The sequence below is a fragment of the Engystomops pustulosus genome, chromosome 8 (assembly GCF_040894005.1).
Source record: "Engystomops pustulosus chromosome 8, aEngPut4.maternal, whole genome shotgun sequence".
Lineage (NCBI taxonomy): Eukaryota > Metazoa > Chordata > Amphibia > Anura > Leptodactylidae > Engystomops > Engystomops pustulosus.
In genome coordinates, this window is record NC_092418.1 from 71,257,240 (window position 1) to 71,280,029 (window position 22,790).

General features: G+C 40.1%; 1 protein-coding gene across 28 annotated transcripts in view; it reads right to left on the minus strand.

The window, feature by feature from the left end:
* The window catches only part of ABI2 (abl interactor 2), a 64,702-nt gene that overhangs the window by 30,982 nt on the left and 10,930 nt on the right, over positions 1-22,790 (minus strand). For 8 of the 28 annotated variants that reach the window (XM_072121109.1, XM_072121107.1, XM_072121112.1 and 5 more), the window contains exons 2-6: positions 15,611-15,778; positions 9,247-9,423; positions 7,625-7,642; positions 3,745-3,842; positions 1,547-1,696 (exon numbers count right to left, since the gene is read on the minus strand). In XM_072121109.1, the coding sequence (XP_071977210.1) occupies positions 1,547-1,696; positions 3,745-3,842; positions 7,625-7,642; positions 9,247-9,423; positions 15,611-15,778 (611 nt within the window). The remainder of the gene's footprint in view (positions 1-1,546; positions 1,697-3,744; positions 3,843-7,624; positions 7,643-9,246; positions 9,424-15,610; positions 15,779-22,790) is intronic. The other 20 variants (XM_072121117.1, XM_072121116.1, XM_072121126.1 and 17 more) reach the window with 3 other exon arrangements.

The following is a 22,790-nucleotide window of genomic DNA, read 5'->3' on the forward strand; positions in this document are numbered from 1 at the left end:
TTCCTTCCTTACGTTCTTCACTCAATGACCCAGAAATTTCCATGCCCCATGTCGCATAGCAAAACAGGTAAAGCAGTTCCTTATAACAGAAAACATTAAAACAATAAACTGGCCAGTCCAGTCCTGATCTACATCCAACGGAAAACCTCTAGAAATCCTTTGTGATAAGGTTATGACCAACAATAGTTAGACCCACAATAAGTCACAGAATTGTGGAAGACTGGAAGACAAGTTGACTAAAATGACAGCAGAGCAGTGTGAGAGACTAGTGAGGTCCTATAGCCTGCAAATGTGCGGAAGTCAAAGTAAAGGCCTGTACACTATGATTGGCGACTTATTTTCCCCTTCAGAAGGATATTATAATCTTTCTCTATGACTGTACTACAGTCAATGCAAAATAAAGGTTTTCGGTTGATATAGTTTAGTTATAGCACTTTTCTAGTGGCATGGTATGCCCCTTACAAAAAAAAAAAACTTTTGATCAATGGAGATTACAATGTTTCTAAAAAAAATCAAGTAATTATACATTGCTCTCTAATTTTGATCTTCAGTGTATATTAAAAGCCTGCATATTTTCAGAAGCAAATATATTAATTATTTTGTTTTTCATTCCAAGGAAAGTGGGCCAATTTGTTTGAACTTTCTTTAAAAATGTTATACTATTGAACCCTAGGGGGCCTGATTGCTCATATAATACACCACAATGCAACTGTATTGCCAATAACCGATTGTTCTATGCCACAGGAGCCTCAGAGAGGGGGGTGATGGGTCTTCTGTTATCCACTGTTTGAAAAGACTGCATAGGTTTGGACAAGCAATGCGGCCTCATTGCTACACATTGTACGGATGTTGTTCTTGGTATTGCAGCTCAGCCCCATTTATCTGAATGGAACTGATCTGTGGACAGGCCATATTATAAATGGAGATGAAAACACTAGCCTGTGGGGTTGAAGAGCTGCAGGTCATATCCCCATTAATATATATTGTCAATTGCTCAAAACATGATAGACATTTACAAGTGTAACTGCTATTAAGGTTTTTAACAATCTGTATAAGAAAGATTACATATTGAAATTACATGCTTTTGGAACAAGACAGACATATAATGACCCCAAAGGAACAGACCTGCATGGCATCAAGTACTGAAGGTTTAACATAAAACACACAAAAAACATGAAAAAACATCGGTCACAGAACATTTTTTGAAGCACAGGCAGTGGCCAGAAAACTTCCTGATGCTCTGTAGTAGTGAAGGAGTTCAAGAAAAGGTTTTATTTTTTCTTAAAGAAATAAAGCCAATATAGTGTGGCACAAATGCAAATTTTTGGACTACCGTATTTTTTACCACTGTGCAGATGAGCAGTATATAGCATATACTATATTACAGTAGGACTGCTCAAAGAAAGTGACCAGAAAAATGTAAAGAAAACTTAGCCCCATGCCCAATCTCTAGGTTTGTACATTTTTTTATTGTACATTTTCTTCCTAGTTGAACTGAGCATCTTACTTGGAATTTGCCACCATCTCTCATATGGCTTACATATACCTGTATGTGCGGTTCCTCTGGTTGACTGAAGCTGTTCTAACAGGGCTCTGTTGCTGTGAGGGAGCCATGTTACGTGTGGGACTGGGAACATAGTCATTTGGTACGACAGGGGGCCGCACAGGCTCCAATGTGCGATAGGGTGAATGTCGCCTTCAAGAAAAACAAAAATAAATAAAAAAAATAAACTTCCAAACGTCATCCCAAATAGCTGGGACAGAAGGATAAAGTCTTCTTTACTGGGAACCCCTGTCTTCTTCACATGTGGGGTTTTTATGTGCTCCCAGTCATATACAATTTTGAAGAACCAATAAATCCCCAGGATGAAGAATATCGGCCAATTGTTTTAACCCCTTCACTGCTACACAACTTGCAGAGCATTGGTTGAGAAGGCAGGCAACATACATATTTGAGATTGCACATTTAAAAAGGGGGTAGGGGGAGTACTTCAAAGAAAGGACCTGCCATAGAATAAGTAGTGGTAGATGATGGTGACAATGATCTGATGAACGGATTGTCCACAAAGACTGCTGAAACTGTGCAAAACACAATCAACAAATTATTTTATAAGTGATGTCAAAAGGAAACATAAAAGACAAGCAAACATCCCACTGCGGAAATATATAAACACTTTATGGAAAAAGTTTTTTACTTTCCAGGTTTCCTTTGATTTTGTCAGACCGTATAATGTATTCTGCTTTGCCATTACACTAAGAGGTGAAAACCTTAAAGGGAACCCGTCACCAGTGGCCTATTCAAAGTAGTACCATATACAAGTCTGTAAAGGTGTCCAAATGCTATTACTGTGGGTTCCTAGTGTTGCTTCATTTGTCCAAAAATGACTATTATTCTTTTGGTTTTCTTCTAGGTCTCCGGACAAGGAGGCAGGAGAGTCCATGGATGCAGACATGCTACCCCACCTCCTCTGGCCGCTCTGACTCGTGAATCCGTCCCTCCACATGGTCCCTAGCTCCACATCACTGATAATATGTTCAAACTTCCCGCACAAGCGCCTGTGAGTAGGTCACTGGTGACAGGTCCCCTTAAGGGATCCCCTGTGGGAGCCTACGTGAAATGCGATACACGTGGGGCAGATTTGTCTGGGGCTATATATGAGATACTATTAATTTAGTCCTAACCTTTTCTCACTGGAGTCAGGATTATTAATTTATTGGCGTATGTATAGACAAGTTTACATTTTTTAAATGGATCTACGAGTAAGTGTCCCTGGTTTATCATGCTTGATGCTGATGGCAGATTACCATTTTCTCTCCTACTTTTCAGTAAGCAGTATAAGATACTACTGATGCAGAAGTAATGTGCCAAAAGATTCAATAGTTTACCTCCCATTTTGTTGTTTTGTAAAAGGCAGAACTTAAAAGGACATCTACCAGCAGGAGGAAGGATTGTAAACCAAGCACACTTACATGCTGGTGTGCAGCCCATCTGGCAGGATCTGTTGTAGACATTATGCAAATGAGTTTCAGGGACTCTGAGCTCCATGGATGCTAAATGATCCCAGAGGCACTAAACTCATAATTTCTATATCCTTTTTTATAAAAACAGGGTCACAAGAAGCTAAAATAAGAGCAGATCCTGCCAGAGGGGGCTACACCCCAGCATGTAAGGGTGGTTGGTTTACAATCCTTCCTCCTGGTGGTAGAGTCCCTTTCAACTAAGTGAAGGGAAGGAGGAATATGGGCGGCTTCTCCCAAACCAGTTGAAAACTGTCTTGGTGTGCCAATAATGGGGAATAGGTTGCATCTGTAGTCTCAGCTACCATTGATACAGGAGCACAATGCCAACTGCTTTTAACCGGGTGTTTACAAGGCAGAAAACAAGTTATAAGTGCTGGATGCCAGCACACCATGAACAATACTAAATCCTAGCCCACCCCTTTATTAAACAGTCTAGGTGTTATACCACTTATTGTGACTGTGAAGCAGGTTCTTCCTTTTGTACTTGGAATGAGGAATAGTTACACTAAAACAATGCCATGCATATGTGTTGTACCATTAGTGGAAATACAAAATCATAGTAATAGATGATGGCACATTCTTTAAAACTAAAAGTCGATGTTTATGATGTACAATGAAAACCAAGACACTTTTCTTAAATAAGAGTTATAATGTCTACCTTACAATATGCTGGGAAAGGTACAGTGTTCTGGGCTTACTGTTCTACTACAAGTAAATAATTACCCAAGGGTTCCTTTGCCAGTCATTGGTGGGCTGGGTGGTTTCTGAGTTGGTGGTGTAGTACGTGGCAAACCTCCCATCTTCATGTTCTGTGTGCTAACCTGTACAAAGCAAAAAGACATTGGCCAAGGGAACATAACATGTCAATAGGAAAGGTTCTTAGTTATAAAAAAAAAAAAAAGGTGATAATGAAACTCATTAGAGAAACGCACTCTCTCTAAAGAAACTAATAGACAAGGAAAATAAATGGAGGTTGAATCAATGGAATATGATCTTTTCATGCACTTCATGTAGTTTCACAGGTTGTAGCAAAAATTTATAGTATAGTCAATAAATAAGAAAAAGGAATGGTACATATGTTCTAACCATGAAAACTCAAAAAATAAAAATTCGTTATGGATGGAAATCATTGCAAAATAATCATTTTGAGAAGGGAAACAGATCCTGCTGACCAGCCACTAGTCATTGCTTAAAGAGAACATCAACTGCAATACATAAAAGAACATAAGCCAGAAGTCATCACATTCACTCGGGTCAAGGTAGACATACAAATGCGACTAATGTGGCTAATATCTGATGTGGTCCATATCTTCCATATTTACTAAAAACATATAATTGAGGGTGAGCTTTTGAGAATACTAGTTCTCTTTGTCAGACAGAAGGGAAATCAATCAAAAGACAGCACCGTACAGTGTATCCCTCCAGTAGGGTTCAGGTCTTCCAGGTGATATGTTGCAGCCAGTTTCTTCCATCTGAAGGAGAACACTTTTGCATAGATTTACAAGCACCCTAAGCCAGCTATTTCTTCATAAGGTGACCATTACCTTCCAAGAGTTTCTATATTCAGTGATGAAGAACACTCTGAAGCTCAGATTATCCCAATAGATTATACAGATTTGTTGCCATGAGTTTTACTAAATTGTGACCCCCCCCCCCCCCAATCTTGGCAACAGGTTTCCTTCCTATTCCACATTACAATGTATTTTCTGAGATTTCTGCCGATCTAGTATAATAATGAAACCCCCACTCTATATTGATGTAAATAGGGGGCCAAAAATTGTGTGAACCCACCCAAGGTTCATAAAAAATTTCACATAGTCACAGTACTTAATATTTCATGGCCTGTAATGGAAAGCTGGAAAAAAAATCCAAACGCAATGAAATTGGTGAAAAAATGTGCAATTTTCTTGTGGGCTTGGTTTCTACGGATTTCACTTTGCGCCCCAAATGACAGATCGCCTTTATTCTTTCGGTCGGTACGGTATCAAGGGGATATTAAATTTATATAGGTTTTATAATATTTTCATACATTTACAAAAATTAAATCAATAAAAAAATTCTTCATTTTGACATCTTCTGGCACTAGTAACTTTTTCCTACTTCAGTGTACGGAGCTGTGTGGTGTAATTTTTTTGCGAGATGACTTGACGTTCTCAAAGCTACCATTTGTTTGTATGATTGATTGTACCAATTGATTGTATGACCTTTTGATCATTATCATTTGATCATTTTTATATGTTGCAAAATGTTAAAATGATGGCATTTTCGACTTTGAATGCCATTTTCAGTTACAAGGTTAAAAACCGGGAATAACCGTTATTATATTTCGATAGATCATTTTGAAACTACGCGATACCTAACATGTTTATGATTTTTACTGTTTATTTTCATATCAGTTATAGCGAAAGGGGGGGGATTTAGATTTTTATGGGTTTTCTTTTAAATTTATTTTCACATTTTTTACCTTTTCTTTTTCTATTTTTCAGACCCCCCTAAAGTACTTTAACCCTATGTTGTCTGATTGATCCTACCATATAGTATATGAGGATTTTCCACATATACTATATTCCGCAAATTGCACATTGTAAAATATTGGTTAAAATTAGACCGCATCGGGTCTTTGTATGACCCAAGACTGTCATGGTAACAGAACTTCTCCCTGATTACATCACGGGGAGTAACAATCTCAGTCAGTATGGCTGCCTGTGGTGAATTGCTATCAGTGTTAGCACCGATCGCAGGTTTAGAAGGTAGGTTTTTGCTGCATGTTGCAGCAAACACCCACCTTATTTGGAGTGGAATCAGCCTGTGATACCTCTCCACACACCCACAGCCCACATAGGACATATTAATACGTCGGTAAGGGGTTAATATTGATTTTATACATATTTTTAATATAAAAAGCACCTGTGTTATAATTTATACTGCTCAATGCTAACAGAGGTGCAGCGGCTCCTCTGGTACTATGGAGCAGCATCCCCAACACCGCCACCGCCCAGCCGAAACAGGCCACAAACTTTCCCGTTTGCAGCTGAACTCTGAACTCTGTCCTATGCATGAGAGCTAAATAAAAAGTACAATTTCAGTACTAAAAAAGGTCTGCACTACAAAATGAGCTCTGTATACTTTCCTCCTTATGACAGGACAAGTGGAATAATAAAATTGCCTTACGAGTAGTGATGGCTGAACAAAGTGACATAGGCTTAGAGAGGGGGCAAAGCTACAAACTGACATTATGACAAATTCAAGAGACTCAACAAAGAATTAGGATTTGGACATGTGCATCAGCAGATTGTGCTGGCCATCTTAATCTCACTGAACACAAGAAAATAAATTGGCAGAAACTTGGGGTTGGGGAATGAAACCTTCCATAAAGAATCTCTTTAGCAATAAATTAATTCTTTTTGAGCACAATTTGACTCCCTGAAACAGAAAATAATATGCAAACCCAGAGTTTATAAGAAAGTGGTTAAAAATCCTTGTAAATATACAAATATGTTTTCCAAGGTGGAAAAAGTAAAACAATGACTCTTGCTACCTAAAAGGCAGCCCCCTTAACATGAAGTATGACTTACAAGATGCCCAAGATGTGGGATTAAGCCAAACCAGTTTATCTATTCCAGAAGGAGCAATGTCAACCTGGTTGGGTCTCTTCAGTACAGCGTAGGGAACTTATTTGAGTGAGAGACTTATAGCCATTGATGCCCCACTAGGGGATTCTGGGAAATATGTGTTACAAGGCGGGAAAATAAGAACAATGCCTCTTTCTGCTTCCTTAAAAGGCAGCCCCCTTTACAAAAGCAGGACTTACAAGAAACCTAGGCCCAAGCTTGAGAAAGGTATTGCTCAACCGAAACGTCCCTATATGGGTGAATAAACCTTCACAATTTGACTTTTTTCAAAGTTAGAGTGCTGCCTATTTTTTTCTTTCTACTCTACACAGGGAGCGCATCCACTTATCTTGTTGTGAGCCCAAACTCATGAAGATTGATGGCAACTAAAAATATATCCCTTAATTTGTAAGCAACCCATGTGAGTGCTCTTTTTACTTTTATATTAACATGGGATATGGGGGTTTGTGAGGGACATGCCCCATCATTTAGAATCGGTGCTGTTGTCCCTTGTGGTCTGGATGAATTCAAGGTCATGGACACCCATTTTAAGCAGCATGGAAACCGTGAAGTGCATGAATACCAAAAAGTTAAAATGGTCAAAGAAAAAAATTAAATAAAAAGGTATTCTACAATATTTCATACACTGCTGTGGTTGGAAAGAACATGTCACTAACTTCTACAAAGTAAGTGACCCAGGAAAGAAGCTTAAGAACACTGTAAACCTAAACATTCCTTCCCATTGTTAACACTTTTACAGGAAATGAAGACTACTCCTGACTGATGTTAACACATTATTTATAATTTTTCCTTTGACATTAATATTAAGTAAGCAAAGTTATTATCTCCCTGAAGCACAGGGGCGTAACTACAGCGCTAACAGCCATAGCAGAAGGCAAGGTTTGAAGGGAAATGTATAAATCATCCGTACCCTTTCATTCATACCGTACTAACTGATCATGGAGTATACAAATTCACCTAGAAAGTCTTACCTTAAATCTGAGCAACCACTTAATGTACAAAGGAAGCAAAAAGGAGAAGTAAAGAAAAAAAGGCAACTAAGGTTTAATGTTGTCAAAAAACATGAATAAAAGCATTGATTAAAACAAGGTTTACCAACTGCTAAGAAATGCAATAATTCAAAGATATGAAGCATAAAACGCGTGACAGTCCATCAACACTGTAAAATAATAAAGTTATATTCACCTAACATATCACTTGCCACTCCAGACTAGAAGCTTTCCGGATCAGCCATCTCAACTTACAGATCCCTCTGAGCGCACTGTATCTATGTGAAAACTATTAGTGGATGGCTGCAGACTCTGGCTACCGTGTTCAACCAAGCCCCATCTGCCCAATCACAAACTACCCGACAGTGGGCTTGGCCACACATGGTTGTCAGGGCGTGCAACTGTGCATATCACAGAAGCCGGGAATGGTAGATTACCCCATATACCGGGGAACTCCAGAAAGAACCACTATAGGTGTAGAATACAGGCAGTCCCTGGCTTATGTACAAGATAGGCTCTGTAGGTTTGTTCTTAAGTTGAATTTGTATGCAAGTCGGAAGTGTATATTTTATAACTGTAGCCCTAAAAATAATTTTTTTGGTCTCTGTGACATTTGGATTTTAAAAATGTTGGATTGTCATAAGAATCAGGATTAACAATAAAGCTTCATAGCAGACACCTTTAATGACTGTTATAGCTGTTTATTGTAGTCTTGGGCTAAAGTACAGTAAATTACTAATATCCAGTATTCCGTTTGTAACTAGGGATCGTCTGTAAGTCAGGTGTTCTTAAGTATGGGGCCGTCTGTATAGTGGTTTATTGGAGTCAATTTGTCCATTTCATAGCCTTGCGCAAGCCCTTACATTTACATGCAGGGTTAACAGGGTAAAATCTTATTCTCGTGACAATTCTCCTTTACTTCATGGACTCCTTTTTAGCATGTAAACTATTTTGATAAATCAAAGATATCTCAGGATAGTAAAACCCAATCTGTATGCCCTATGGCAGTGGTGGCGAACCTATGGCACGGGTGCCAGAGGTGGCACTCGGGAGCCCATCCTGTGGGCACTCAGGCCATCGCCCCAATTTCACCAAACAGGACCACATGCACCAAATCTTCCTGCAGTCCCAAGCAACTTAAGGGATGCTGCTCTCAGCGCTATTTTAAAGCAACACTTCACTGGCTGTTTGAAACAGCAGGAAAAGTGAGAAGGTGATGACAGAACTGCATTGTCTTTGGAGGTCATCCTGACGGACCCATCATTCTTCCTGGAGAGAAGCTTCAATGATAGTCTCAATTTGCCCACCTTCTTTCAACTGCATTCATGGCCTTGGGAGAGCCAATACAACTGAATGATGTTGAAGAACAGGTAGCAATAAGTTACTGCTTGAAATGCCATGTTGGCACTTCATGGTAAATAAGTAGATTTTGGTTGTAGTTTGGGCACCCGGTCTCTGAAAGGTTCGCCATCACTGCCCTATGGCATAGTTTAAGGCTGTCAATACAGGCCTCAGACTAGAACTGGTTAAACATCTCTGCTTTAATATATTTATATATTTTAACCAAATCAGAATCACGTCCAATACATTTTTTTTATAAATACCTTCACTCCATGTCCAGTGTCATCCAGAATTGTGTAGTCAATCGGCTTCCGAATGTAGCGAACAGGTCTCTCCAAATTTGCTGGAGCAATAATTTTGTGCGTTCTAGAAGTGTTTTTGTTAGTTGTCAAGATACCAATCTCTCGTCTTGCAACTTTTTCCTTGTGGATATCCACTGTCTAGAAATTATAGAAATGAATTGAAACTTTGCATGAGCTCCATAAATCTGCAGATTTTCAATTTTTTACCCTAACCCTTATAATAGAGCCTGAAACACACAGCTTGAAAAACAAATACTGAATGGAAATTTGAGCTTCGATCATGAAGATAAAAAACAACATCGTGTATTCATCTGGGGTCTGGCATATGCACAAGTTACCACTAGAGTACAATGCCAACTCACTAAACAGCAACAAAACAGTCATTTTAGCAGAACACAATCCTAGGAATAATTCACAGGTGTCAAATACTGTAGACATCATTCAATAATTTGAAAGGTTTAAATAGCTACATATTCTGCACTTAATAACCACAACTAAATTACAGTACAATTCGTAGCATTATACAACACCCTAAAGATAGTGTAGAGGATAGACCAAGTACATAATCTACTCTGAATATATAAAATCTTAGAGCATCAGAAGAGGTGAACTAAGAAAAGAATGGGCAAAACTTTGTGGTCAGTGATCATTTCTACATGTACCAGAAATAAATAAGTCGATAATAAGTGGGAAATGTTTCACAGATGGAGAAATCTGCTGTGAAAATCTGGAGCACTGACATGCTTTAGATTTAAAGGGATTGTCTGGCCCTTTTGTATTTTTCATATCCATGCTCCATCTACAATCTATGGCATCAGTATGTGAACAGTGAGGGTCCGACAGCCGATGGTGTATACTGAATGGTGATGAAAGCAAAAAAAATTCACTGTATAGAAGCAGCAATAATAGTGAATTGCACCTATTAACTTGAATAGAAGCAGAGCTGTGATTTGCTGGCACCTCTCTTTTACAGTGGGCACAATATACCTCTACAGTGGACACAGATGGTTACCTCTAGTTGCATTGAAAGTATAGGTTCAGGCCCAGGTACACTACAAGAAGCATAAATCGATTTAGGGTCCAAGTTTAACCACCCACAATTCCATACAACTGGCCTGTCTTAAGGATTGGTAATCGGAGTAAAATATTTGTGGGGAAAAGAAAATTCTCACCGCAGATTTTCATGGAAATATTTTTGCAATGTGTGAGCAGGATGAAATATCTGTTGTATTTCTATAAAGTGTAGGACACACCGTACAGAGCCCATGCATTTTCATATGCAGCTAAATCAAGCTGAAAAAGCACTATAAAACAACGTGTAATCAGCAAATTCATTATAGATTTTCATGCAAATTTAGCAGAGAACTTCTCTCTCATTGAAAAGTTAAAAAAACTATTGCATAGCATGGACTGTGTGGAGGAGCCCGAAGCATTTCATTTTCTCATGGGGATCACATGAGAAATTGGAATGGTTTTAGAGGGCCAGACTAATACAGCGTATATACTCGAGTATATATATATGTAAACCACAACTCGGCTTATACACAAGTCCCCCCGGAAGAGATCTAGATGTGTGGTCAAGGACAATTCTTTTGATTGTATTCCACAGACTCTTATGTAGTACACTGTCCTCTTCCCTAAACGCTGTGTTAGAGCCAACAATACCCTGTTATTTGTAAAGGCGATGAAAATAGTCCACTAAGAAGAACTTGTATTTCTGATTCCATCTTTATCTAATCTTCTCCTTATCCAATCTTCACTCTTATAAGGGAGTGAACAATCCATCCTTAAAGGCTTTTCTGATTCTTCGAGACTTGTTTTTCATCACTGGACATCACAGAGAAAAAATCTTCTGGCTTGTGGATAACTATCTGTTTGACGCTCTTAGATATGGCCAAACCGAAAGGGTATAGCTAGAGATATGGCGTGTTAGAGGTTCTCAGAGCGTCCAACAACGATTTAAACAAACACCTCTTGGCCAGGGTGGCTGGAGCGATCTCAGGACACAGTAATCACCGATTCGAAATATTTCCGCTCTCCGTGTTTTCTACCAGCTTCTAGAATCGTGGTGGTATCTGTATAGCTGAACAGGCCACAAATGGCATTCCTAAGGGGTTCATCCGGATGAGGTTTAGCCCTTAGCGAATATTGTCCGTTCGTTCCTGGCCCAGAAATGTAGCGAACTTCGTGGGCACAGGTTTCAGGATGTCCCCTGATATGAAAATTTTGTCTCCAGATATTCTGCTCTTAATAGAGCCTTATTTCTAAGATTATAATGCATATATAAGGTCTCCTTCACTTTAAAGTCAAAATGCAACATGTCAAGCAGGGGGCGTATTTCTTTCCCCACCTGTCTCTGAGCCCTCACACATACTGTCTGCTGGATATATTACAGGTAAGAAAACCAGTTTGTTTTAGTCGCGCTGCTCACATTTAGGTTAGTCTAGTAGGTATCATGTGTAGTAATATCTGTCTAAATATGGTACATATAGACAGTAGGAATATATTACAAATACAACACTTTATTTGACAATATTTTTTGGCTCAGAAGTAATCAGTTTATAGGTAGGTTGTGGTTGGACAACGCGTTTCGGGGAGGAATACCCCTTCTTCAGGTCCAGGTACTGAAAGTTCACAGAATTAAAAATTTACAATGCTGCTTTTCGAAACATAGTAATATTTCTAACATATAAAAAACATATGTAACATAGATACAAGGGGCAACAGAGTATTTGTAGATTGTCAATGGATGAGCAAGTCTTAAAATCTTAATTTGAAGAGTAAAAAGCGTAGATGTATAAAAGTACATAAAATATACAAAGTATTAAAAAAAAAAAAATCGATAAAGAAATAAATATATAAATGCATAAATAAATAGATATATAAATAGGTAAATCATATAGACGATTAGATACTTGTACTGGTCATTGTCAGTTTGTCGGTGGAAAACAAGGGGGGATTATGTGGTAGGTTTTGATAATCAAATGGGGGGGAAAGAACTGACCTGTCTGAGCGAGTGATCCTGTGTGGTGCCGGAGCTTGAGGGTCACGGATCAGGAGAGGATATTGAGGCTGTAGTTAGAGTAGATAGTAGATGAGCTGCTAGCCCCTTACGTTTGTGGTAAATGGTCACTAGACGTGAGTGCGGGGACTGACCTTGGATGTTAGTAGTTTTTGTCCTCTGTATGATGCAGTGGCTGTAGCCTGGTAGGGCCGCTAAACAGTCCTGCATAGGGTAGGGTGAATAGTTAGTGGGAGCCGGGGTAGCTAGAGGTGCTGACGGGTAGAGGAATACTCACTGTGGAGGTGTGTGTCCGAGACCGACAGCAGCGCGAGTGGCTGCTCAGTCGGATAGGTGTCGGGTTTAAATGGCCCAGCTGATTTATGCGCACGCGCCCTAAAAGTGGCGCGCATGCGCATAAGAAGGTAGAGGGTTCGCGGTGATGTAAGTGAGCCGCTGGACCAACGGACCGGGTAAGAAAGCTGGGAGTAGGCGCAACATGCGTCTTATTCCTGAGCAGGAGGTATAGTTGGTCTTAGGGCAGTGATGGCGAACCTATGACACGCGTGTCAGCACTGACATGCGTAGTCATTTTTGCTGACACACGGCCGCCCAGTGCCTGCTGTCCGCCCCCCTCCCTGTGTAATGTGCTACCCCTATGTTAATGTCCCGCCCCCGTCCTTGTGTTTCTGTCCCTGTGTAATGTGCTCCCCCTATGTTAATGTCCCGCCCCCGTCCTTGTGTTTCTGTCCCTGTGTAATGTGCTCCCCCTGTCTTAATGTCCCGCCCCGGTCCCTGTGTTTCTGCCCCTGCTTACCTGTCTGGCGCCGCGTTGGTCCGCCCACCTTCTGCAACTCCTCCGGCTCCTCCAGGCTGCAATGCGCGCTGCTCGTCACGTAACTGAGGCGACCTGAAGTCAGGTCACGTCAGTCACGTGACCCGAGGCGCGCGGTGCAACCTGGAGGAGCCGAGCCGCCATTATCGTCAGACCTGCAGTAAAGCTGCAGGGAAGAAGACATCACTGGGTAAGTATGTAAGTTTATTATTATATTATATTTAAAGGGAGGCCGCTAGGGGTATTTTAGTAATAAGGGGAGGCCGCTGCTGGACATGTTATTAATAAGGGGAGGCCGCTGCTGGACATGTTATTAATAAGGGGAGGCCGCTGCTGGACATGTTATTAATAAGGGGAGGCCGCTGCTGGACATGTTATTAATAAGGGGAGGCCGCTGCTGGACATGTTATTAATAAGGGGAGGCCGCTGCTGGACATGTTATTACAAAATTAGGTTTTTCCTAAAGGTGACACAGCACCCGAGTTATGCTAATTTTTTTGGCGAATTTTGACACACCAAGCTCAAAAGGTTGCCCATCACTGTCTTAGGGGATCGTAATGTGCGGTTGGAGCGTCTAATTAAGACTGGTGTTAGGTGGATCTGTATGTCTGGACTAGATGGGGGCATCCTCAGATTCTTTCTAGGGATTCATTGAGTCCGTATGGACACATCGTGTTTAATTTATAGATCCAAAAGTTTTCTCTTCTGGTGAGTTGGTTCGCTCGGTCATGATGATTTTTGGGAATCTGTTCGATCATGCAAAATTTGGCTAATTTAAAATTGCATCCATGATGGTTTTTAAAGTGTCTTGAGACACTATGTTGTTGGAAGCCTATTTTTACTTTGCTTCGGTGGGTATTGACCCTTTCCCTGAATGATTGTATGGTTCTGCCCACGTATTGGAGTGGGCAGGGGCATTCTAACAGGTATATAACATGGTCAGAGGCGCAGTTCATGAAGGATGGGATGGGGAATGATTCTGAAGTAGTGAGTGATTCAAAGGGTGTTTTTTTTATGTTGAATCACCTCGCAGGTGAGGCATCTTGGGCTGTTACACCTGAAGGTTCCGGTTATGGCAGGGAACAGGCTGAGTTGGTGATTAGGGGGCTTGTCCCTATTCTCTGGATGGCGCATCTTTGTTGGGGCTAGGAAAGTTTTTAGTGTAGGTTCCCGCCTGTAGGTTAGCAAGGGATTTTTGGGGAGAATTTTTTTCAGATAAGGGTCTTTCTGGAGAATATGCCAATGTTTATTAAGCACTTTCTTGATGTTCGTATGATCTGAGGAGTATGTCGTAATGAAGGAGAGGTTTCTGCCTTGATCTCGTGTGGAAGACTTATTTGTTGGTTTGAGGCAGTCAGCTTGGGTTAGAGTATTTGTCCTCTGATATGCGTCTTCTATTATTTTTCTTGGGTAGCCTTTTTGTAGAAATCGATTTCTCAGAATGGTTGACTGTGTCTTGAAGGTTGTGGTATGAGTGCAATTTTTTCGTATCCTCTTGTATTGGCTGTAGGGGATGTTCGTCAGCCATTTTTTATGGTGGGAGCTAGAGAATTCCAGAAAGCTGTTGACATCTACTTTCTTGAAGTAGGTTTCCGTGAGGAGTTCTTTGCCTGTGGGGTCCACCATAATCAGGAGATCGAGATACTCGATCCTGAGAGGGGAGGTGTTTAGGGTAAGGGTGATGCCCCAATCGTTGTTATTGATGGAATCTAGGAATTCTTCTGAGTCGATTTTAGTGCCATCCCATATGATAAATAGGTCATCTATGTAGCGTTTGAACATTAGGATCGTATTATCATAATGGGGATTGTTCCTGATGAAGTTTTCCTCGAACTCCCCCATACTGTCTGCGTCAGTTCCATCCTCCGGAATTGGATCCGCAGCAGTGTCGGGCACCATCTTGAAAGCACATGGTGTTGATGAGATTAGTTTTTTTTTTCTCAGGAATTTCTCTAAATCTGCTTGAGTCTTCCCAGATTTCTGGGTGCCGGGGGTATCTCTTTGCTTTTCTTTGTTCGGCTTCCCCATTTTGAGCAAGGTTGTTAGCTGCATAAAAAGTCCCAAGATGAAAACAGCGAGGAGTGGGACTTTGCGACTATCACCATTTCCAGCCAAGGCCTATAGTCAGTATTAAACCTATCCCTAAATTTTAAAAACCTGCACATAAAAACATTACAATGAAAATATGGAGGACCTAATTGCATCATTATTTAATGATGGGAGCTCAAATGTTTTAATGAGCTCATGCGGGCCAGTCAGAGTTAGTTAGAGGGCCAGATTTGGTGCGCAGGCATTAAAGTAATATAAAAAAAAGTTTACTTATCCTTCTCCTGCATCTACTGAACAAGAGGCAGAAGCCACACTGGAAGAGGGCAGGTGCACTTTTTTTTTTCTTTTCCACGCTTTGTGGAATCACCAGTAACCCAGTAATTCTAAAGTTGGGAAAATGTCTAATAACTGGTCAAATAAGAGTGGGTTCATGATCTTACCTGTGATATATGGTTGATCGAGGACTCCATCCTCCTGAGTTGAGAAGCCTGAATATCCAGCATCTGGAGGACATTGTTGGCTAAAGTGTTGATGAGATAAGCCACACTAGCTAAGGACTGCGTTGTATAGGCTTTGGTTTCTTCTAGAGCTCTTTGCTTATCTGCAGACTACAAACAATACATAAGTTACTCTCAAGTGTCAAATTAGAGTCGCACAAAGCAGTATTATTTTAGCTCGTAAACCAATTGTGACAAATACACTCTATGCTGCAATAACAAAGGAAGATATGCCCCAATAAATAACTACAGAAAAGGGAAAAAAGTGTCTGAAATGGCTCCAAAACCATTACAAGAAAGGAGTCAACTTTATGTGTAGGGAACTTCTATTTTCCCTTTTATGGGTGCTGACAGAGCACTGCATTTGGCCAACACCATTAGTTACATTGTAGTATATAAAGCTGCGGTCAGGTATGAACTACAGCTTCATTCATACAAGAAACTTGGAGATTCCATATACAGCAGTTGTGTGATGCTACCAAATATGAGAAAGGATCTGTAAATATTTTTTGTATGTATATTTTTTTTACTTTGACTACATAACACTGCTTTGCTGTCTATCCCATGATGCTTCAGGACAGCAATGACAATTTATAGAAAGCACCATAACTGATCCCTGGTGTTCAAATCACATTCTTTATCTATAATTTCATACCATAAGTATACAGTCAAAGGAGCTGAATTTTGTGAAAGGAACCTGTATTTTAGCAGCCGAGATAGAAGTTAGCATTAAAAGTATTGCCCTTAACCTAGTTTTGGCTGGATTGCAATATGAAGAAGTTTTTACCGGATGCTGGATTCTCTATTTGTGTATTTGTCATTGGTTTTTGCAGCACGTGCAGGTACATAGAGCAGAGGTCAATCACATTCTGTAACCATAACATAAGCATCAGGGAAATAATGACTGCAGTGGACAAACATCTTATACAATTTATCTTTTATATAATTTCCTTATAGCACAGAAAAGCTTATCAGTTGATGCACAACAAAAATCTAAAACAACAGATGACTAGATTTCTCCTAGAATCCCAGGTTCTAGTTTTTGGTGCCCGATACATAGAAAATACAGTAGAGATTACAGCTGTCCATAGCATGCATTAGTTAGTCATTAATTAAAACGCAATCAATTAGGTTTGATATAAAATCCCTGCAGTGGGAGCTTTCAGGATCATCTGCACATTTTTAGCCAACGTAACAGAAAATAGTTATATTAGTGGAGGAAATACACCAATCCCTGACCACAGAGGTAACCTACCTCAGTGAAGTTGGCCCCCCCACCTTGTCCAAATCATTTGTGCCGCTATCGTTTTTAAGATATTCATGAAAGTTTCCAGAGGTCATCAGAGGTCAACCAGCCCCCCCACATTGCCCAAACCAAACCAAACTGGTGCCGAACAATTCTGCTACGTTTGTGCTGCTCAATTTTTTGTTTGTGCTGCTTTTGTTTTGAATAAATGTTTTTTTGAAAAAATTAAAGTTCAAAAGTTCAACTAGCCCCCCAACATTAACCGAATCAAACAAAACTGGTGTCAAATGTTAGTGCTACGTTTGTGCAGCAAAAAATTTCATTTGTGCCGCTATCATTTTTAAGATATGTTCAGGTGTTTACATAGGTTAAAAGGAGTTTAGGATGAACTGGTAAAAAACAAACCTAGTGACACTTCCCTGGTTTGATCACCAGGGGGAGCTAGCAAACACATTGTACTTTGGAAGAAATGAACTCTGATCACCTCTGGAAAAAAGTATGAATATATTAAAAATGATAGCGGCACAAACGAAAATTTTTGCTGCACAAACGTAGCACTAACGTTTGACACCAGTTTTGTTTGATTCGGTTAATGTGGGGGAGCTGCTTGAACTTTTGACCTTTCATTTTTTGTTCACATATTCAAAACAAAAGCAGCACAAACAAAAATTTGAGCAGCACAAACCAGCACAAACGTAGCAGAATTGATTGGCACCAGCTTTGTTTGGTTTGGGCAATGTGGGGGGGGGGGGGCTGGTTGACCTCTGATGACCTCTGGAAACTTTCAATAAAATCTTAAAAACGATAGTGGCACAAACGAAAATTTTTGCTGCACAAACCAGCACAAACGTTTGACACCAATTTTGCTTGATTTGAACAAGGTGGGGGGGCCAACTTCACTCAGGTAGGTAACCTGCCTCTCAGACAGCAATTGTTGAAGAACATGAAGTAGAGACCATGCATATCTTACATGTTTGTAAATAATTTTCTACAGCAGAAAAACCTATTTAAGTTACCAATAAATATCTTAGTCTCAGGATTGTGAAATACAGAAGGTTCTTGAAGATTTCTATTAAACACAGAGTAAAACTATTGCTGGGGAGTTGGGCACAGAACCCGGGGGGTATGGGGATACAAGTATGGTGAATGTATCAAACAAATATTTTTCATTTTTACAAAGGGCAGTTTCCCACTTGCTGTGGCCGGTCTGTGAACCATGGACTATGCAGTGTACCGTTTCAAGGACTGATATATGATGGAAGGAGTCCCTGCTTCCTGGCTGTAATCATTACATTGTCTGCGTTGTAGAAGAGACTACCATCATATACTGATATATGATGCAAGGAGTCCTTGTTTGGTAAAAACCAACACCAATACTGTAATGATTAGAGTGATGATCTAATATGGGACATAACTTTGACTCTTCTCTCCCCTAAAACTTCTTACTTGATTAGTCTGCAGGATTCCCACAGACCCTTCAGTCTCCACTAACGTTTCCTAGGAGAAGTACATAGTTACAAGCCAACTTCATCATCTGCCACACAGACATTATATGATAATGTACCAAGACTAAGGGACAGATGAGGGAACAGCCAGGCGGAACGAGCGACGTGACTCTTCTCTGCCCCAGCGTTTCCTTAGTTTACTTAGCTTAAATGACATCTACCATCAGATTACCTGATGGTAGACGCTTACAACTCACCTCCACGTCCCATTACCCTTCTCCAGAAAACTTATTTTTGTATCTTTTCAATATGTAAATGAGCCTGAGGCCACCATGAGCATCCCCAGCTGTCCCTCTGCTATTCTCACGCTGTGTGTGATCATAGCAGAATGTAGCGATGGAATGCTATGATCATGCATAGCGCGAGAATAGCTGAGGAACAGCTGGTGACGTCACTGGTTCTTTTAACACAGTGTGGGTGGAGCCAGTACGACGAGGGGCATGAACAAATTAGTTATTGGCGGAGCCAAGAAGTGCTCAGCAGAGTGCCTCAAACTAATTTGCATTTTAAAAAGCATTAGTTCTACGAAATGCAGCCATTCTAGATACCAAAGATACCGAACGAAGTTTTCTGGCGATATCGACAGGACAAGGAGGTGAGTAGTAAGCATCTAGCATCAAGTAATATGATGGTAGATGTCCTTTAATATCTGTTATTTCGTAGTGTGGTTTTGTGCTCCAACATCTTATTTTTTCCATCAATACAAAGTTTGTTTAGGATTTTCACTTAGAATTCACTTTTTTTAATAAAGAGAGCAGCTTTCACCCACTGCAGGAAAGTTACTTGCTACTATTATTTTCTGCATTGTGTGAGAATAGCCACATCATCTACGTGAATGCCACTTTATTACATAACCCTTTAAAATATTCATCATCAGCTTAGGGCTGCCCAGTCTCAGAAAATATGAGGTATAACAAGTTCCAGAAAATTAAGCGCATGTCACAGGGAGCTTATAATGACAGCATAGTCTACAACACAAGTGGCAATGAATCTATTGATTCCAACCCATTGCCAGGAATAGAATTCATTTTTGAGTCACACACTTTCCTGCGGGTAACAGCAAGCAAGACAAGGTCAGCGATTCCCTTAGGGGGTGGATACACAGATTACTTTAAAGAATAAAACTTGTGTTACAGATAATGTCTGTAATTCATTTTTACTGCTAACCTATCAGTGCTCTCATGTAGGGCATAAAATGGATTTTTGCTTCTTATGTTACAAATCAACTGTAAAAAATAAAATAAAGGCATCCAACGAAAGTGAACTCACTTTTTGCTTGAGATGAGTCACTTTTATAGGTAGGAGAGAGAGTGTCACTTCTCTGTCTTCGGTTTTGAAGCATATAGAAAGATGCTTCAAAGAAGCCTCATGACATGAAGAAGTGTCCGAGATGCAATTGTGGCGCATGCTGCACTATTCATCATGCACTGATGGGGGAGCTTTGGTGCTCATTCGGACCGTGCATCACATTTAACGTGCAAAGTCCAACAGAAGTGTGTCACATGCGTCAGAAATCTGGCACCCCCTGCACATAGTACAGTTTGCACTGTTTTTAGTAAATGTGGGCCATTGTGAAAATGAGCAGAGAAAAGTCATATTTGAGTCAGATGAGTAAAGTTAAGAGGTTGTATGTGTGGGGGAGGAGTAGTTCGATTCTTTGGTTCTACATTCAAACACCCCCTTTTTTTGTCATATTAATGCTGCATTCACATGACTGTAGGGGGGGGGGGCTGTACTGTACCGCTCCGTTCACAAGGAAAAGATAGGACGCGTCCTATCTTTTCCCGTGTGCACAGCCGTATGCCGTGCATCTCTATGGCATATGTCGGGCATACATTTGTGCAAATGATAAGAATCTTATATTTCAGATCAGACTTGCGGTTACAGAACTGGAGATACAGGCAGATAAAGAAATAAACAGGAATTGGATCTTTACCTGCAGCTCACATTTCCAATTATGTCTTTAGCTGTCTATTTCCGGTTCAGTATCACACAGAACCGCGAGTGTGATGTAATCTTTAAGAAGAGATTCTTTATTTAATATGGCTCGGAAAGCAACTAGGTACTATACAACCCAAGATAGGGGCGTTTGTAGTGACACTCCCCGACTAGAAGCTTAACCCACTTAAGGATAAAAATAACTCCTTTCTGCTAATTTTCACATGACTTTTTTTTATTTAAGCCTGAAAGATTTCAAATAAAAAAAGAGAGAAGTCTAGAAAGGACATTTCATACCCTACATGAGGGTGCTAGTAATTTAATGAGGTAAAACCTGGAGACTGGCTCCCTTTAAAGAAAATAATTCACCCATAGTAAAATTCTAAAAAACTAAACACATGATGAGTATTTAAAAGGGGTATTCCCACGAAGACAAGTTTCTTATATGTACTCAGGATAACAAAATAACACATTCTCTAATTCACTGTTATTAACAAAAATACAGCATTTCACAGATATAAGTCCACCCTGTCTCTATCAGTCCTGGTGTATAAAATTTCAGTTGCCCCTAGACACAACCCTGTAACTTCTGACTTAGGGTCTGGGCTGCCATCTTGGATTTATGTGTGACCGCCGTGTTAGCGGAGTTTCTCTCTCTGCTCCTTGCACTCTAGCCCCGCTCCCTGCAAAATAGCCCTGCCCCATGCACTCCAGGACGGAGCTCACTCACTGCTGCACACTGACACACAGACAATTAGTTCCTGCCGGGAGCAGCAGTCAGAGGAAAACTACAAGCTACAGACAGATAAGTTGTTTATCTGGGGAGGCACAGCAGGAAGGCACAGGAGATCTAGTGTGTTGTGAAATAGCAGAGATGTAGGAGGGCGGACATTGTGTGTAATAGGCATCTATTGGATCTTATCATCTCATCTCTGATCTGTGTTATCCCTCTTTCTGTCCTCTTTTCTGACACCTCCTGCTTAAAACCCAAAAAGTCAGAAGGATCGTGAGGCCCTGCTTTCAGTCTGTATTCATACTGAAAATCAAGATCAAGTGAGCTTTTGCCCTTCTACTACAATGTTCAGAAGCTAAATGAAAGTGTATATAAACCCTGTACCCTAATAATCTAACCACACGGTCAGCACACAGGACTAGATGGTTTATAATGTGTCTGCTTAGAGGGTCCCCACCGACACCCTGGAATTTTGCACCGACAAACAACAATAAAGCCGAGTAAAATTGTGAAGTAAAGGGTTATAAAGATCCAGTTCTTGTCTTTTACTTAACCTTAACATTCTATATTTTTGGTCCTGCCGAACAATATACCTTATGGTATAAGAAACATGAGATTTTCAGTAGGATAACAAAAACATGGTTCTAGATACTAAAGAGGACATCTGAAATGACACTCCTATTCCAGCCAAAGAGATTAATCTCAGTCAATAAATGACACTTTCACCTAATTTGCCTATATCTAGGAGACTCGCTCAGTGCAATAGTTGGTTATCAAACATGGCTGCCTCTTTGTCATTGACTAAAACAGTATAAATAAACATGGTAAAAAATGTTTACATTATTTTACATTGCTCTATAAAAATAGGAAGTATAAAGCAAGAAAAGAGGGGCTTTTCTATGCTAAAACATTACAGTGACTATACCCATTAGACAACAACATAAACAGGGCTAAACGACCTTTTGTCACTGAATATTCTGAGCAGGTATTCTAAAATCAATGCTCAGCAAGTTCCATTACTAGAGGGACAAAAAAGCTTTCCCTGTGTAATGGTGGCTGAAAGCTCCTTACAATAGACTTTTTCACTAGCAGATTATTCACCCTCTGCTATTGACAGCGTCTGTAAACTTCTCCTAACTACATGTCTAACATCAATCAGCTACACACACAAAAAAAAGGAATGTAGAAAGAAAATACTCTATATGGCATCAGATTGTTGTCCACGTAGATTAGTATGGATTAGAGGTATAGACAACGTTCTGACAATGAGCATTTGCAACAACAAAATCCATAGATTGGGATTTCACATGCAACAAAATGGAAAAAAATAGGAAAATGAAAGATTGCAATTCTAGACAGTTGTGTAGATGTAAAGTTTCAATATGTCAAGAATATATGGATCTCAGCAATCGTATTTCTATTGGAAGTTTATACAAGTTTATACTATATTTGACAAATATATGGAACTCTTCTCTTAACCATTATTATTTATTATTAACCATTGAAGGCAGCTTGTCACCAGATTATCCACATCTAAGCTAACACCAGCATCAGGTTGGGTGTGAAATATCCTTATTGCGGGGTCACTGGCCTTACATGTGTCACAGGTGACATAGAGGAAGTGACTGATTGGATGACATTTTTAAAGACCTAGAGATCGCTGCTGCAACCAGGAGCCAAAACAGGATGATTGCACTTTTC